A 15,628-nucleotide genomic window follows, 5' to 3' on the forward strand; every position below is an offset into this window, starting at 1 on the left:
CAGGAGAAAGCCTCTTCTTTCTAAAAAGAACATGACAGCATTGCTTTACCCTCCCAGAACAACTGAAAATGTCTGACTTTAATACCCTCTCAGCTCCAGAAAGGTGCTTTTCACTGAGAATGAACTTAAGAAAAACCTAGCTGTTTTTGTTTTAGACAAATGAATAACATTCAATCAAATACAACATCTTTAAGTCACACAGAGTTCTTGTAACAAACTGTCAGTGGTAAAGAACACATCTGCTGACATAAAGCAGAAGTTCTGCTACAGTCTCTATAGGTCCCACCTCCAGTGATGAGGAGCAGAACTACTCCACTGAAATAATAATGTTTCTCCCCAAACGTGATTAGGGAGAGGCTCAGGAGAAAAGAAAGGTGGAGGAAAAGGAAGAAGGAGGCCTAATGGCAGAGGCACATGCACAGATAATAAGTGTGAATGTGCAAAAAAGCTGCCTCAGAAAGAGCAAGCAGGAAATCTGGAAGGACAAGAGAATCTGAGGAGAACATGTCCAAAAACAAACCAGTGAAAGTGAAAACCTGAAGCACTGCAGGAGAAGTTGGGGGAAAGAGAAAAGACAAGATCCTTTTCATAGTCCTGAACTTTCTGGGTGAGTTCATCTATGATCACGAGGGGAAGAAGATGACAGAAACATACAGGTGAGAGCAGCAGGTGGGTCACCCACCTTTGCCCCAAACAACCTCTGTCCACTCTTTCAGAGCATTAAGAGAGATGCTTGGGTTCGTTTTTGGAGGGAAAGTACAAAGAGATAGAGGCACTGAGTATTAAAGACGAGAAGTGCTGTGAGAAATGAACAATCGAATGTGGCATTCTATCTAATCTAAGTAAAAACCACCAGTGGCCCATAGTTATTAAAGTTATTCGTATGGAAGAAAAAAAGAAAATAAGATCAAATATATGTATGAATGTTTAGTATGATGGCACTAAAAATGGTTAAACCTGATTTTTCACAGATTTTTTTCGTCTCAACGTCACCTACAGAGGATAAGTTACAGTAAAATACTCCATCATCCTGCCCACATTGGTCGAAAAAGCAAAAAGCTAAATGAAAAAAAATTCTTCTTTATCTTTTCCTAAACGCTTTTTCTTAACCTCTTTATCGTGATACCAAAGAAAGGTGTAAGGAAGAATTCAAAAGAACATTCATTGTGCTGAGAGAGTCTGACTGCACTTATATTGGCTGTGATGTGGCTCTGCTGAAGATAAACTACATAAAGTGCATTTGACATGAATTTCTGTGTTGTATTTATTGGTATTTTAAAACAATTACAAAATGGGGAAAGTCTTATGAAATGATTAATCAATCATCCATAGCTTTGTGACTGGAAAAGTGTATGCGAGTATCTGTACAGAGTATAGTTTGGCACTCCTAAAGTCCATCTGGGAAATACCTTCAAATGTGGTGGGGAATGACTTCCAGAACCAGATAAATAAACTGGTGATCGATACCCAACTGGACATTTTGATGGTGGATATAGATGTAGCAATCCCAAATGCCAGCAACACTCGGAAGAAGAAACACAAAGAGCTTGAAAAATACAGAGGGCTGAAACAGGAGCCAGAAAAGATGTGGAAAGTGAAGGCAACAGTGGTGTCAGTGATAATAGGATTACTCAGGGCCTTGACCCCCAAACTGGGAGCATGGCTTCAAAAGAATCTTGGAACAACAGAGAGACAGAGATCTCCAAAAGAGCGCAGTCCTAGGAACAGCTAAGATACTGAGTAGAACCCTCAGGCCTCTCTCCTTTGTATGTTCCCTACCTGAGCCAGAATAAAAACATGCCAAAGGATCCAGAGGAGGTGAAGGTGAATGAGAGGTACCCCACGGTCATGGCTCAGTTGAGACTGAAAATACACAATCTGTTGTATAGCTCATATATAACTTGGTAAACAAAACAAAACAAAACACATATCTAAACTTAATTGAATCAAAGCAAATATGTCACAAAGAAAACTCTTTTTCCTCATGTGCAGATCGGGTCTTTGAAGTTTCCAAATCCAAAGAATGTGTTCATTAAAAAGATTTTGTCCAAAGCATTTGACCTCCAAAGTATATTCCTCGTGGTCTTTGACCTGTAGAACAAGAACTTCTGTCCACTGAAAACAAAAACAACTCCGTATTTCTTGACATTAAAGTAACAGATCTGAATTAGGGTTGAAGTTTTTCTAACTGAGATTCTGTTCAGTAATACTCGTGAACTTGCTGTGCCTCATTGCGGCTGTTTGAACTGCTGACTATCACTCAGGTGGAGTGACTTCATAGTTTCCTCTCATTGCAGCTGCAGCAGCAATGAATCTGTACACTCCTCTCTAATATGGGCAGCCTAATATTTTAAGTGTGTATTTATAAAGGAACTGAACTAAATGGGGACTATGGGAAATAACTGTTGCTCACAGAGGAATAAAAAGGTTAATAAACATAAGATATTGTCTGCAGCTATACTGTACTGTACCTTTAACCCTTCTGTTATCACATATCACATTTGTCCCATAATGATTCTGTCAGTCTGTGACAGAAGTAATTGTTCCAATGGGATTCTGCAGGCTGCTTCACTCCTGCTACCTCCATCCACACGGAGCTCCAGGCTGCTCTCTGAGTCAGCGGGCTTTAAATCACACAAGACTTTCATGGCTGAGCAGAGCTGTGGCATCCTTCGTCAGAGCAGACCCTGTTCAATTGGACAAGGATGAATCAGACTACTATTAATTATCCTGCACACTGGTCAGCTTCGACCCTAAATAACTGTCAACAGACAGACAGATTAACCAGAAAAACAGACAGGGCTTCATTGTTACATGAGGAAAATTTAGAAATTTGCATTATAAGGATGTCTCTACAGAAAAGAGCTAAATTTTTAGGGAGTTGATTATATTTTGCCTGGATTAAAAATGCTCACATCAAAGAATGGGGACATGTTGCTTTTTTTTCCACCAGAAACATGGAAATATATCTAAACAGGCCTTTTGACTTGATTCAAAACTTTGGTTTCAAATTAAATATTTAAACGACAGACTTTTAAATACACTTTTCTTAGTTAAACATATCGAGCTACATCATTCAAAGGTGACTAAACAGCACACTGATGAAGGACTTGCTTGTTTTAAATTTTTAGAAGAAATTTGTGGTATGCCATGTGATTAAACAAAATCCTGTAATTTTAAAGGTATGCCTTAAAAAATAACTGCTACAAAGCGCCCATGAAACTTGAACACTAACAGTGTCTTAGTGTTGCTCTAAAACCACTCATGGGTCTGCTCTGGTTTTGTTTTTCCCACCCACTAAGGCAAATAGAAGGCGTGTGGGACATCAAAGAGCCAAGACGTCCTCGGGGCATCCAGGGGCCAAAGCACATCTGAGTTCAGGCAACGTTTCACCCGAACAAATCACCACCTGATTGTGTCCATCTTATCGTTATCCATCCTGTCAATCACTTCTTCAAAAAAAAAAGGTTGAGATGACTGCGAGGTCAGTGATGCCCCCAAGAAGTAAAGTTATCAGCTCTGAATGCACTGCACAGTCAGGCCTAAATAAACCCAGATATGTGTTTGTTGATTTAGTTCAGGCCAGGGTTTGTATGCCTGCTTATGGTCAGTGCAAGTCAAATACAAGGTTGGTATATTTTGAATCTCCAACCTCCGTTTCAATCACCCCTGAGCAGTGACGGAGCTTTCTGCTGCACCGGGAGTAAATAAATAATTCCATCCTTTGTGCCTCAAGGTGCTCATCGTTACTCATACTTAGTGACGGAAGTTATGGTTTTAATAAACATGAGAAGAGAGGTCCTGTTGGTATCCCAGTGTCAAAACATTTGTACAGCAAGTGAAAAGACACGTGGTTTCACCTGCGGCAAGGGGGGGGGGAAGCGTAGACTTTTATTTTAGTCTTGAGCCACACTGCCTGAGTCCATCCAGAGCAGGACAGTGGGAGCATTTAGCGGAAGAGCTTCAAGGCTCAGCCATACGTCTGGTCTAACGAGACGCCTTACTGGATGGGTTGATTCACACTCACGAGCAGAGAAAATGAAACACCTGCACAATGTCAGCCTTGTACCATGTTGCTGAGTTTGAGTCACTGTGTAGGTTAAAAAGAAACTTGGTCTATTTTCACTCAGATTCTATTCGCTGTCCATCCTGTATGTCCTTCTACACCTCCTTCAGCCTCAGCATGCTGGCTGCCAACCTGGAAATGCTAATGGCTGGCCTCTCTATACTCATACCAAGCCAAGGGAGTGTCTAATCCAGTGGATCAACCTTTTATAGACACTAGTTGTTGGCCTCTCCATACAAATGCACAGCTGAGACAATGGATGACCCAACAGAAACAGAAATGTGTGTGGCCACTACGGCGCAGAAACTGGCGCTGATCCAGGTTTGTTTAGATATTTTTAAAGGAGCTCCTAAACAGTGCTGACAAGGCAGTAAACTCATTCATCTTCTGAAACAGATGGATGAAAATTGTTTTGGTTTTCCAAGGGGATCACAGCCTTTTGCCAAGAGCAGAGACAGATTGTGGTGTCAGGACAGTAAAAGGGTGGACTGGGGTTCTTCAGTCTCTGCAGAGTCTACTTCGTGTCTCACAATACATAACATGGATTGCCTTCCATGAATATTGTAACCACACAGAAAACACAATAATATGCATGTAAAGATTCATAAGCACCGAGATTTTCCTTTGTGTGAACCCATGGGCTTCTTAATTGCCATGCAGTTACTTACTAGAAATAGTTTAACCATTCATTGTATGGTGTCAGGAACAGATAAATTCTCTGCACATTTGAAACAAATACTGTATATCATTATAAGTGGAACCATCCAAGCTAACAATGTAATCACTTCCAGCCAATGTTTCAGACTGAGCTGCTCACTTGTGTCTTTCACAGGGCTATGTTGAAATTTTTGTACGATATTGTTTGTTCTAAGGTAGCCTTGTAGTAATTTTTTTTACTCACTAATAACATTAAACACATTTTAATGGGGCGGCCGTGGCTCAGTGGTCAGAGTGGGTCGTCCAATGTCCAATCGTCCAGTGTATGGCATCCGTCTTTATGAGTGTGTGACCCTGTGCATGTGTGTGTCAACAGGTGCCACCCTGGATGGGTTAAAAGCGGAGGACAAATTATATGTGTATGCATGTACGCATGACAATAAATCCAGTTAGACCAGTAACAAGGAGAGCAGAAACACACAACCAATGTGAAACAACAGGTAAGATCATGCAGAGATATTGTCAGTTTCCACAAGTCAATATTAAAATTCTGAGCTATGAAATAGTGTTTTATGATTGACTTATGAAATAAGTATATTACATTTTCATTTTGCCTCATGGGTGCACGTGCATCAAATAGTGTTTATAAGGAAGAAACCCGTATATAAGTGGCTATGTCAGATTTATGAGTTAGTACCCAGGTCAAACGAATAGTCGCCTTCTCATTTGACTCCGCTAGCTTTTCAGTTACCTGTGCCAGCCGATCGTTGGTCACATCAGTAGTTGGCTTAGGTAGAGATATAGCCTCCAGCTACATCACCTCTGCTGAATGTTTATTCGTCTTTATTTTGGCCCTTTTACTGCGCCATATAAATCACCTGTCTTGATTATAATACCTTGGTTAATACAGTGCAGTTTTCTTCAAATCTGCTGGTTCTTATTTTTCTTCTCTTTTGTGAGGGATGAAAATAATTAGCCTGTGATCAGTGTTCTGCCCTCCACTTCATGTCATGCATTAGTTTAGTATGACTCCCGTAAATGGTGAATGAATGTATGGTGAATACCGCCATCTAGTGGACTTTACGCGGTACTACGCCTTCTGCGCAAAACTACTTCCTGTGTAGTTTCCGGTTAATATTAAGTTTCACCTACCGTAATGACACGGATTTCAACTGTCCTGCCTCCGTATCTTTTCACACCTGAGCCTTGGACATTATTTGTCTGTAAGTAACCCTTTTGTGTTGGATTTAGTTCAGTACAGCTACATTGATATTTGGTTGTATATTTCGATTTATTTGGCTCAAGAGATGATGTTTACTTGCCTGTAATGTTTGGCTAGTCAGGTCTACTTAGCTATGCTAGGTCTCGTTTTGTGTTGGCAGACAATAGATCACCCTGATTGTGCTGTTGACACGTGTTATATGTAAATGATTTATTACAGGAATTCATGTACGTTATTTCTTATTTTATTTACAGTTTTACAGTAAAGTAAAGAGAAGTGTAAAAGAAGTGAAAGTGCAAGTGCAACTGAAAATCAGCAAGGAAATGAAAGAAAGAAAATAAAAGGACAAAAACACACTTCAGCTTGCCTTCTCTTGAACTGTTCGCTAGCTGTCTAGTTCTGCACCAGTAACGCAGTCCGAGGGCAGCATAGTAAAAAGACAACAGCGCAGAGGGCCCAAGTCAGAAGATTAGGGAGGAATAGAAATCATGAGTCTACACTCCATCAACCCAGAGCAGAATGCCTTCGAACAGGCACTTGGTGGAGCTGCATTAAAGCCAACCACAGCAGATGTTCACCAGTCAACTGAACAGGCAGAGCCATTCCAAACACCAGATGACCGGTCACAAACATCCCATCACCCCTCACACTGCTCCAGCAGGAGATCAACGTCAACAGCCAGAGCCAGAGCACACGCCAAACTTAAAGTGGCACAGACAGAGCTAGATTTTGCTGAAAAGGAAGCCAGCATGATGAGACAGAAAGCCGAGCTTGAGGCTAACGCAATGAGGCAAAAAGCCGAACTCGAAGCCAGTCTCCACCTCCTCAACTGCCAAAAGAACGCTGCTGCACGCAAGGCCGAAGCAGCCGCATACGAGGAGGAAGAGGAGATTGAAAGCGGGGAGAGGCGTCACGGGCCATATCTTTCAGAAAGGCCCCTCAATGCAGCTGAACGAGCCGGTAATTATGTCCAGCAACATGCAGAGCTGTTTCACAGACAACCACAACCACTGAAATATACGCCAGTGGAGCCCCAAAGATCACTCAGACACCAAGATGTCAGTGCCGGGCCAGCTGTTCGCCAACACCCGACACCGAATGTCACAAACATAAAAAGGGAACAACCCAGTGTGAGGCCCCTACTCAGGGCACATCCTGACAACCTACAGCCGCCCACCAGCCCCCAGAGAGTGACCTCACGCGAGCCGCAACAAGCGCAAGATCTCGCCAGGTATCTCATGCGGCGAGAGCTCGTCAGCTCTGGCCTTCTCAAATTTGATGACCGCCCCGAACACTACTGGTCATGGAAAGCATCCTTTGTGACCGCCACTCAAGATTTAAACCTCTCCCTTAGAGAGGAGCTGGACCTGTTAGTCAAATGGCTTGGTGCCGAATCAGCCGAACATGCAAAGAGGATCCGCTCAGTGCACGTCCTCAATCCCGCCGCCGGCCTGAGCATGGTGTGGCAACGCCTAGAAGATTGTTACGGCACACCAGAGATCATCGAACACGCGCTGCTTAAAAAGCTGGAAGAATTTCCTAAGCTAACCAACAGAGACAACGCCAAGCTCCGGGAACTGGGCGACATCCTGCTCGAACTGGAATGCGCGAAGGCAGATGGATTTCTCCCCGGCCTCGCTTTCCTAGACACGGCCCGGGGAGTAAACCCCATCGTGGAAAAGCTGCCCTATAGCCTTCAAGAGAGATGGATCACCAAGGGGTCCAGGTTCAAGGAACAACACTGGGTAGCCTTCCCTCCATTCCCGATCTTCTCAGAGTTCGTCCGCCAACAGGCTAAAGTCCGAAATGACCCCAGCTTTGCCTTCGCCACCTCCACGTCGTCCAAACCCGACAAGGCCATAAAGGCCAGCCAGAGAGCCACGGTCACCGTGCACAAGACGGATGCTACATCCAAGTCCAGCGACAGTCATGCCGGTTCCACGGAGAGGAAAACCAGCGAACCAGATCGTGAGTGTCCACTGCACAAGAAGCCACACCCACTCAAGAGGTGTAGGGGTTTCAGATTAAAGACTATCGATGAACGTAGGGCATACCTGAAAGAAAACCACATATGCTACAAGTGTTGTGGGTCAACTCAGCACATTGCAAAAGACTGCAAAGCGCCCATCAAATGCACTGAGTGCAACAGTGAAAGACACATAGCAGCTCTCCACCCTGGTCCTCCACCTCCTGCAGAAAACGCCAAAGCAAACAAGGAGGAAAGCGGGGAGCCAACCGAGGACACCCCGGCAGCCGTGTCCAACTACTGCACCGAGGTCTGCGGTAATGCCAACACCCCACGCTCATGTGCCAAGATCTGCCCGATCAAAGCCTTTCCTGCAGGAAAAAAAGAGAAGGCAATCAAGATGTATGCAGTGCTGGATGAACAGAGTAACAAGTCTCTCGCAAAAGCAGAGTTCTTCAATCTCTTCGGTGTCAAAGCCAGCCCAGCACCTTACACACTGAAAACCTGCTCGGGGACTACAGAGACCTCCGGCAGGCGAGCCAACAACTTCGTGCTCGAGTCCATGGATGGAAAACTGCAACTCCCGCTCCCCACGCTGATCGAGTGTGACATGGTGCCTGATGACAGATCAGAAATCCCGTCACCAGATGTGGCATACAACCACCCTCACCTCCAGCGAGTCGCGCACAAGATTCCCGCTTTAGACCCTGACGCACCCATTCTGCTGCTCTTAGGAAGGGACATCCTGAGAGTCCACAAGGTACGGGAGCAGATCAACGGGCCACACAACGCTCCCTATGCGCAACGGCTCGACCTAGGCTGGGTCATCGTGGGTGAGGCATGTCTGGAGGCTGTCCACAAACCAGCCGAAGTCAACGTGTACAAGGCAAGTGTGCTACCCAACGGCCGTGCATCTTTTCTCCGCCCCTGTCCGAACAACATCCAGGTGAAGGAAGACTACAGTGGCAAGCCACACAGTCGTCAATGCCTCTCCTCCACCCAGCCGGATGACCTGGACAGGACAACGAGCACAGATGGGCTGGGACACTCCGTCTTTGAGAGCTCAAAAGACGACAACAAACCAGCGCTGTCGATGGACGACAAAGCGTTCCTGACCATCATGGACAAAGAGGTCTATCAGGATGACGACCACAGCTGGGTTGCACCTCTGCCATTCCGTTCGCCACGACGACTCCTCCCCAGCAACCGGGAACAAGCAGTGAATCGTCTAGCCTCACTCAGGAAGACTCTGCAGAAAAAGCCAGAAATGAAAAGCCACTACACCGAGTTCATGCAGAGAATGCTGGACAACGATCAAGCTGAGCGTGCACCACCACCGGAGCCAGGTAAAGAACTCTGGTATCTGCCCACGTTCGGTGTGTACCACCCGAAGAAGCCGGGTCAGATTAGAGTAGTGTTCGACTCAAGCGCCGAATGCGAAGGCACCAGCCTGAACAACGTACTCCTCAGCGGGCCCGATCTGAATAACACGCTGCTAGGGGTGCTCCTTAGATTCAGAAAAGAGGCAATCGCTGTTACAGCTGATGTACAGCAAATGTTTTACTGCTTTGTGGTCAGAAATGATCATAGAGACTACCTCCGCTACGTCTGGTATGAGGACAACGACTTAAGCAAGCCTGTGGTGGACTACCGGATGAAAGTCCACGTCTTTGGGAATACCCCTTCCCCAGCCATCGCCATATACTGTATGAGGCGAGCCGCCGAGAGAGGCGAAGCGGAATACGGCTCTGATGCAAGACAGTTTGTGGAGCGCCAGTTCTACGTCGATGACGGGCTGACCTCTGTCGCCACACCCGAGCAAGCGATAGACCTCATCACAAGAACCAAGGAAATGCTCGCAGAGTCCAACCTAAGGCTGCATAAAGTAGCATCAAACAGCGAACAGGTGATGGAAGCCTTACCTGAACAAGACCGTTCCAGGGACCTGAAAGACCTGGAACTCGGCGTCGATCCTCTCCCCCTCCAGCGAAGCCTGGGCCTATCCTGGAACCTGGAAATGGACAGCTTTACCTTCTTAGTGTCTCAGGAAGAGAAGCCGTACACACGAAGAGGTATCTTGTCCACGGTCAACAGCCTATACGACCCCCTGGGGTTCGTCGCTCCCGTTGTAATGCAAGGAAAAGCATTAGTGAGAGAACTGTCAACAGAGCAGGGGTGGGACACTCCACTCGACCCGGAGAAAAAGACCCAGTGGAACACGTGGAAAGACTCACTGAAAGCTCTGGAAAACCTGCGCATAAATAGGTGCTATATCCCTGTGCTACTGACCTCAGCTCAGAGGCGAGAACTCTGCATCTTCTCCGATGCCTCCACAATAGCCATAGGCGCCGTCGCTTACCTGAGGGCAATCACCGCTGACGGCAAACCACACATGGGCTTCGTCATGGGAAAGTCCAGGCTGGCCCCCCGTCCTGCCCATACCATCCCCCGCCTCGAGCTCTGTGCGGCCGTGCTAGCTGTCCAGATGTACGAACTTATCAGAGACGAGATGGACATCGATGTGGATGCTGTCAGGTTCTTCACAGACAGTAGAATCGTGCTTGGCTACATCCATAATTCGTCAAGAAGATTCTATGTCTACGTAGCCAACAGGGTGACCCGCATCAGACAAGCCACCCATCCAGACCAGTGGTCCTACACCCCCACGGACCTGAATCCTGCGGACCATGCTACTAGGTTCATGCCGGCAGCAGAGCTACAGCAAAGCAGTTGGTTCTCCGGTCCCAACTTCCTCACACGTGAGACCACAGAGGAGACTCCAGAACCCAACATCTTCAACCTCGTGGAACCCGAAGCAGACACAGAGATCCGGCCCGAGGTTGCAGTTCTGGCTACCAAAGCCCTGGATGCTCGTCTGGGCTGTCAGCGCTTCGAAAGATTCTCTAGCTGGAGGAACCTCTGCAAAGCCACAGCCAGGCTAATCCATGTAGCCGCATCCTTCGGAGGCAATCCAGCCAGCTCGGTGCGCAACAGGTGGGGCTCTTTCAAAGACGCACCCACCACGAGCGAGCTGTCCCACGCAGAGAGTGTCATCATCCGTGCTGTCCAGCACGACGCCTATGAAACTGAACTAGAATGCCTCAGAGAGGGAAAAGCACTTCCCAAAAAGAGTCCACTCAAGAAGCTCAATCCAGTGGCCGATGAGAGCGGCCTGCTGCGGGTCGGAGGTCGTATCTCATCCGCCCCGGACCTGCCAAGAGAAGAGAAACATCCTCTGATTATCCCGCACACTCACCACATCGCTACACTGCTGGTGAGGTACTACCACGAACAGGTAGTACACCAGGGGCGTCACATAACAGAGGGTGCCGTGAGAGCAGCTGGATACTGGATCGTCGGAGGTAAGCGCCTGGTGTCTTCTGTCATCTACAAGTGTGTGAGCTGCCGCAAGCTACGCGGGCGTCTGCAAGAACAGAAGATGGCCGATCTGCCTCCCGACCGGCTTACTCCAGAGCCTCCTTTCACCCACGTAGGCCTCGATGTCTTCGGGCCATGGGCCATTATGACTCGGAGGACAAGAGGAGGAAGTGCGGACAGCAAGCGCTGGGCAGTGATATTCACATGCCTGTCAACCAGGGCCGTCCACTTCGAGCTCATAGAGTCCATGACCACCGACAGCTTCATCAATGCCCTAAGAAGATTTTTCGCCATCCGGGGCCCGGCCAAGCTTCTCCGCTCCGACAGAGGGACCAACTTTGTCGGTGCCTGTAAAGAGCTGGGCATCGACACGGAAGACTCACCAGTTACAACTTACCTCCAGAGCAGGGGGTGCTCCTGGGTCTTTAACCCGCCCCATTCTTCACATATGGGGGGGGCTTGGGAAAGACTCATCGGCGTCGCCAGACGCATCCTGGATGCAATGCTGCTCCAGACCGGACACACTCGCCTGACACACGAGGTGTTGAGCACTCTTATGGCCGAAGTCATGGCTATAATGAATGCGAGACCCTTGGTGCCTGTGTCCTCCGACCCTGACGAGCCCACCGTCCTTACCCCGGCAATGCTTCTGACCCAGAAGATGAGCACCGTCTCCGCGCCCTCTGGAAACTTCCAGATGGCCGAATTGCATGGGAAGCAGTGGAAACACGTCCAGTGCCTCGCAAACACCTTCTGGAAGAGATGGAGGAGAGACTACTTATCCACGCTGCAGGGCCGCCGAAAGTGGACCGAGGAAAGGCCAAGCGTCAGGGCCGGCGACATTGTCTTGCTCAAGGACAGCCAAGCCCACAGGAACGAATGGCCTGTGGGAGTAATAGTCAACACGCTGCCGAGCGGGGACAAGAGGATCCGGAAGGTGCAAGTAAAGATTATAAGAGACGGAACTGTGAAAGTCCTTCTGAGACCTATCTCAGAGATCGTCGTTCTGCTTCCTGATGAAAGCTAGAAGACCATATCCTTTTGATCCTTAAGTGCGTTTTGTGTTTAAGTATAAGTTTGTAGTGGCATATTAGTTATATGCCAAGCGGGGAGTGTTCTGCCCTCCACTTCATGTCATGCATTAGTTTAGTATGACTCCCGTAAATGGTGAATGAATGTATGGTGAATACCGCCATCTAGTGGACTTTACGCGGTACTACGCCTTCTGCGCAAAACTACTTCCTGTGTAGTTTCCGGTTAATATTAAGTTTCACCTACCGTAATGACACGGATTTCAACTGTCCTGCCTCCGTATCTTTTCACACCTGAGCCTTGGACATTATTTGTCTGTAAGTAACCCTTTTGTGTTGGATTTAGTTCAGTACAGCTACATTGATATTTGGTTGTATATTTCGATTTATTTGGCTCAAGAGATGATGTTTACTTGCCTGTAATGTTTGGCTAGTCAGGTCTACTTAGCTATGCTAGGTCTCGTTTTGTGTTGGCAGACAATAGATCACCCTGATTGTGCTGTTGACACGTGTTATATGTAAATGATTTATTACAGGAATTCATGTACGTTATTTCTTATTTTATTTACAGTTTTACAGTAAAGTAAAGAGAAGTGTAAAAGAAGTGAAAGTGCAAGTGCAACTGAAAATCAGCAAGGAAATGAAAGAAAGAAAATAAAAGGACAAAAACACACTTCAGCTTGCCTTCTCTTGAACTGTTCGCTAGCTGTCTAGTTCTGCACCAGTAACGCAGTCCGAGGGCAGCATAATCAGAAATGATAAATAGTTTGCAAAAACCTTAGCCCCAAATTACTTAAATGATGTCCACATTGCTGTGAAGTCAAACAGGCAATGGCTGTTTTTCTATTTATTTATACTGTGAGATGAACTGAAACTGTTTACTAAAGACTACCTCAAATGCCTTTTGTTCTGCATTTGATTGACAGCTGTTTATAACATACAAACTGCAATCAAATGAGATTATTGGGTTTCAGCTGAGTGTGAAGTGTATTTCATAGCAATTCTTTTGTGGGTTGGGTTGCGCTAATTATGAAAGATCTCGTTTAAACAGCTATCCATCAGCACTCAGACAGCCTGTGCCATTGAGAGCAGAGCTGGCAGCTTAATTGCCAGTAAATGAGCACAGGATCTGGGAATTGCAACAGTATCATTCTTTTTGGTTGAGCTGGAAATGCAGGGGCGTCGAGAGACCTGGTCATTCGGGGCTTCAGCCCCGAATCTCTCTGGACTGACATAGAGACCAATAAAAGAAGCGGGAGAGTATTTATTTTATGTTTGCATCGGTAAAGTTTAATGTTCCTGTTGCATTTGAATGCACCGCACAGTTCGTATGACCCCACGTGGGGAGTGCCTCAACAGCCAATCAGGGGCTACGCAGGCCACGTTCAGCCTCTCAGCTCGGAGGTGAACTGCAGGCGCGCGATTTTTACGTTATTTTCTGACCTTAACCAGAGAAGTAAAGCGCAGCTACTTGTGAAAAGGACAGAAAAAGGAGAAAAATCCCGAGTTACACTGAAAGAAAGTCAGACCACATACCGATTGGAAGTCCGGAGACAAGTACGTTGGTAAGACGAGTCAGTTATCAAAATAAAGGCTTGTTAACGCTTACCGTCGTCCATGCTAATGCTAGCTCTGTGTCTAACAGGCTAACATTCACCTGTCACCTGTAGAGCCGCTGCAAGCTCTGTGGCTAACAGGCTAACCACTCACCTGTCATCTGTAGAGCCACTGCAAGCTCCAATATCGGCGTACTTTCAAATACAGAGAGCAAGGGTGAGAAACTTGTCTTTTTAGCTGCTCTGAGGCTATTTTTCTGTTGTTTCTCGGTGTGCTAAAGAAAGTTGTGGTGATATAAAAGTCTCTGAGAGTGAACTGAGGTTGTTAATGGTGTGATATTTTGGAACTTGTGTGTATTGAGTCTTTTATTTTATGCCGATATATATAGACTAGGGCTGTGACTCGATTAAAATTTTTAATCGCGTTAACTACAGGCTTTGAAATTAATTAATCGAAATTAATCGCATTTTAATCGCATATACTTTATCCTTTAGAAAATTAACATTTCCAACAATATTTCAACAAACACAGAACATATCCCTATTTGAAATCTGAATGTAGCATGAAAACACAGTATATAGAATCTTGGATGTTAAGCTGCGTTGGGCCCCCGTTAGCTTCCACGCTAGCTGCTACATGTTTAGCGTTGAGGTGATATTTGAGGCTTGATCAGCGGCGGCGCCAGCGATTTTTCGTTGGGGTTGCTATGCAGTTGCTGCATGAATGTGAGGGGTTGTGAGGGCAGCCCCCCCCCCCCGCACGCATCAACGCAACAACGTTACTGACCCATTACTCCACCGTCTGCATGCAGCCTTGCATAGTGTAATGTAGCCTTGCATACTGTGCGTTGTGGTGGAACAGCTGCATAGAAGGTCCAGGGGCAAGACAGCCCCACCCCGTGTACGCAACCACACACGCACACACAGGCATACCTGTCCATCTCATTCATTCATAGCCCGTTCACTAAGGATAAAATAGCCAATCCACAAAGGCTACTTTGCCCACTGTGTTCCTCAAATAAGTTTTGATCAACTTCATCTTGGAAAAAAAGAGCTGGGAGTGAATGAGCTACAGTGCGGACTTTCTATTTCATCTCATCTGACGCACAACAGTTGTAGGCGACAACTTTCAAGAGATAGTTCTACCCGGCGGGCTTCCAACAGTAGCCTCGTACAGTGCTAAATCACACAGGCACAACATTACGTTCAAACTTGTTGCTCACACCAGTCTGTCCGCTGCCACAGCGGACACATAGCCTACTCAAGCCAATCTACTCGCATCACATTATGGCAGAGGAAGCCCGCTGGCAACCTAACATGAAGTAAAAAGTGTGTCCGTTATTTTCAAAAGATGGTGCTAACTGCACTGACACTAGGCTACTTAGCAAGTAGCTCTAGATAGACTGCACGCACCTAGAGTCGACTAACAAACCAAGTCACAAGAAGACTATTTGATAATAGTGTTTCGGCGAGCATATGAAAAACAACTGGGATTTCCTACCTTATTTGTGTTACTTGAAGAAGGACATTCTCAAAATCGCCATATTCCAGTTAGAATCGCCAAATATCCATTTAGAATTGCAGTTTAGCTATGTTATGAGTGAATGGGTGCTAAAATGAGAGGAAAACTGTAACATATGACTATTCAAAAACAAATTAAACTGAGAATACAATTAAATAGGGTTTCTATTTATCTCATAAATCTGCTTTATGGAAATATTATTTTAGACCTCCGATTTCCCCGGGTAATTT

The 15,628-nt window shown here is 46.2% G+C and overlaps 1 protein-coding gene across 1 annotated transcript; it reads left to right on the forward strand.

Annotated features, from left to right (window-relative positions):
- The first annotated feature begins 6,423 nt into the window (after window positions 1-6,423).
- On the forward strand, window positions 6,424-13,040 carry LOC142401180 (uncharacterized). The gene is made up of 2 exons (XM_075486476.1): window positions 6,424-12,638; window positions 12,892-13,040. Exon 1 carries the CDS (start codon window positions 6,434-6,436, stop codon window positions 12,314-12,316), a length of 5,883 nt encoding a protein of 1,960 aa, XP_075342591.1. The 5' UTR covers window positions 6,424-6,433; the 3' UTR covers window positions 12,317-12,638; window positions 12,892-13,040.
- The last annotated feature ends 2,588 nt before the right edge of the window (window positions 13,041-15,628 follow it).

Source organism: Odontesthes bonariensis, chromosome 16 (genome assembly GCF_027942865.1).
Source record: "Odontesthes bonariensis isolate fOdoBon6 chromosome 16, fOdoBon6.hap1, whole genome shotgun sequence".
NCBI lineage: Eukaryota > Metazoa > Chordata > Actinopteri > Atheriniformes > Atherinopsidae > Odontesthes > Odontesthes bonariensis.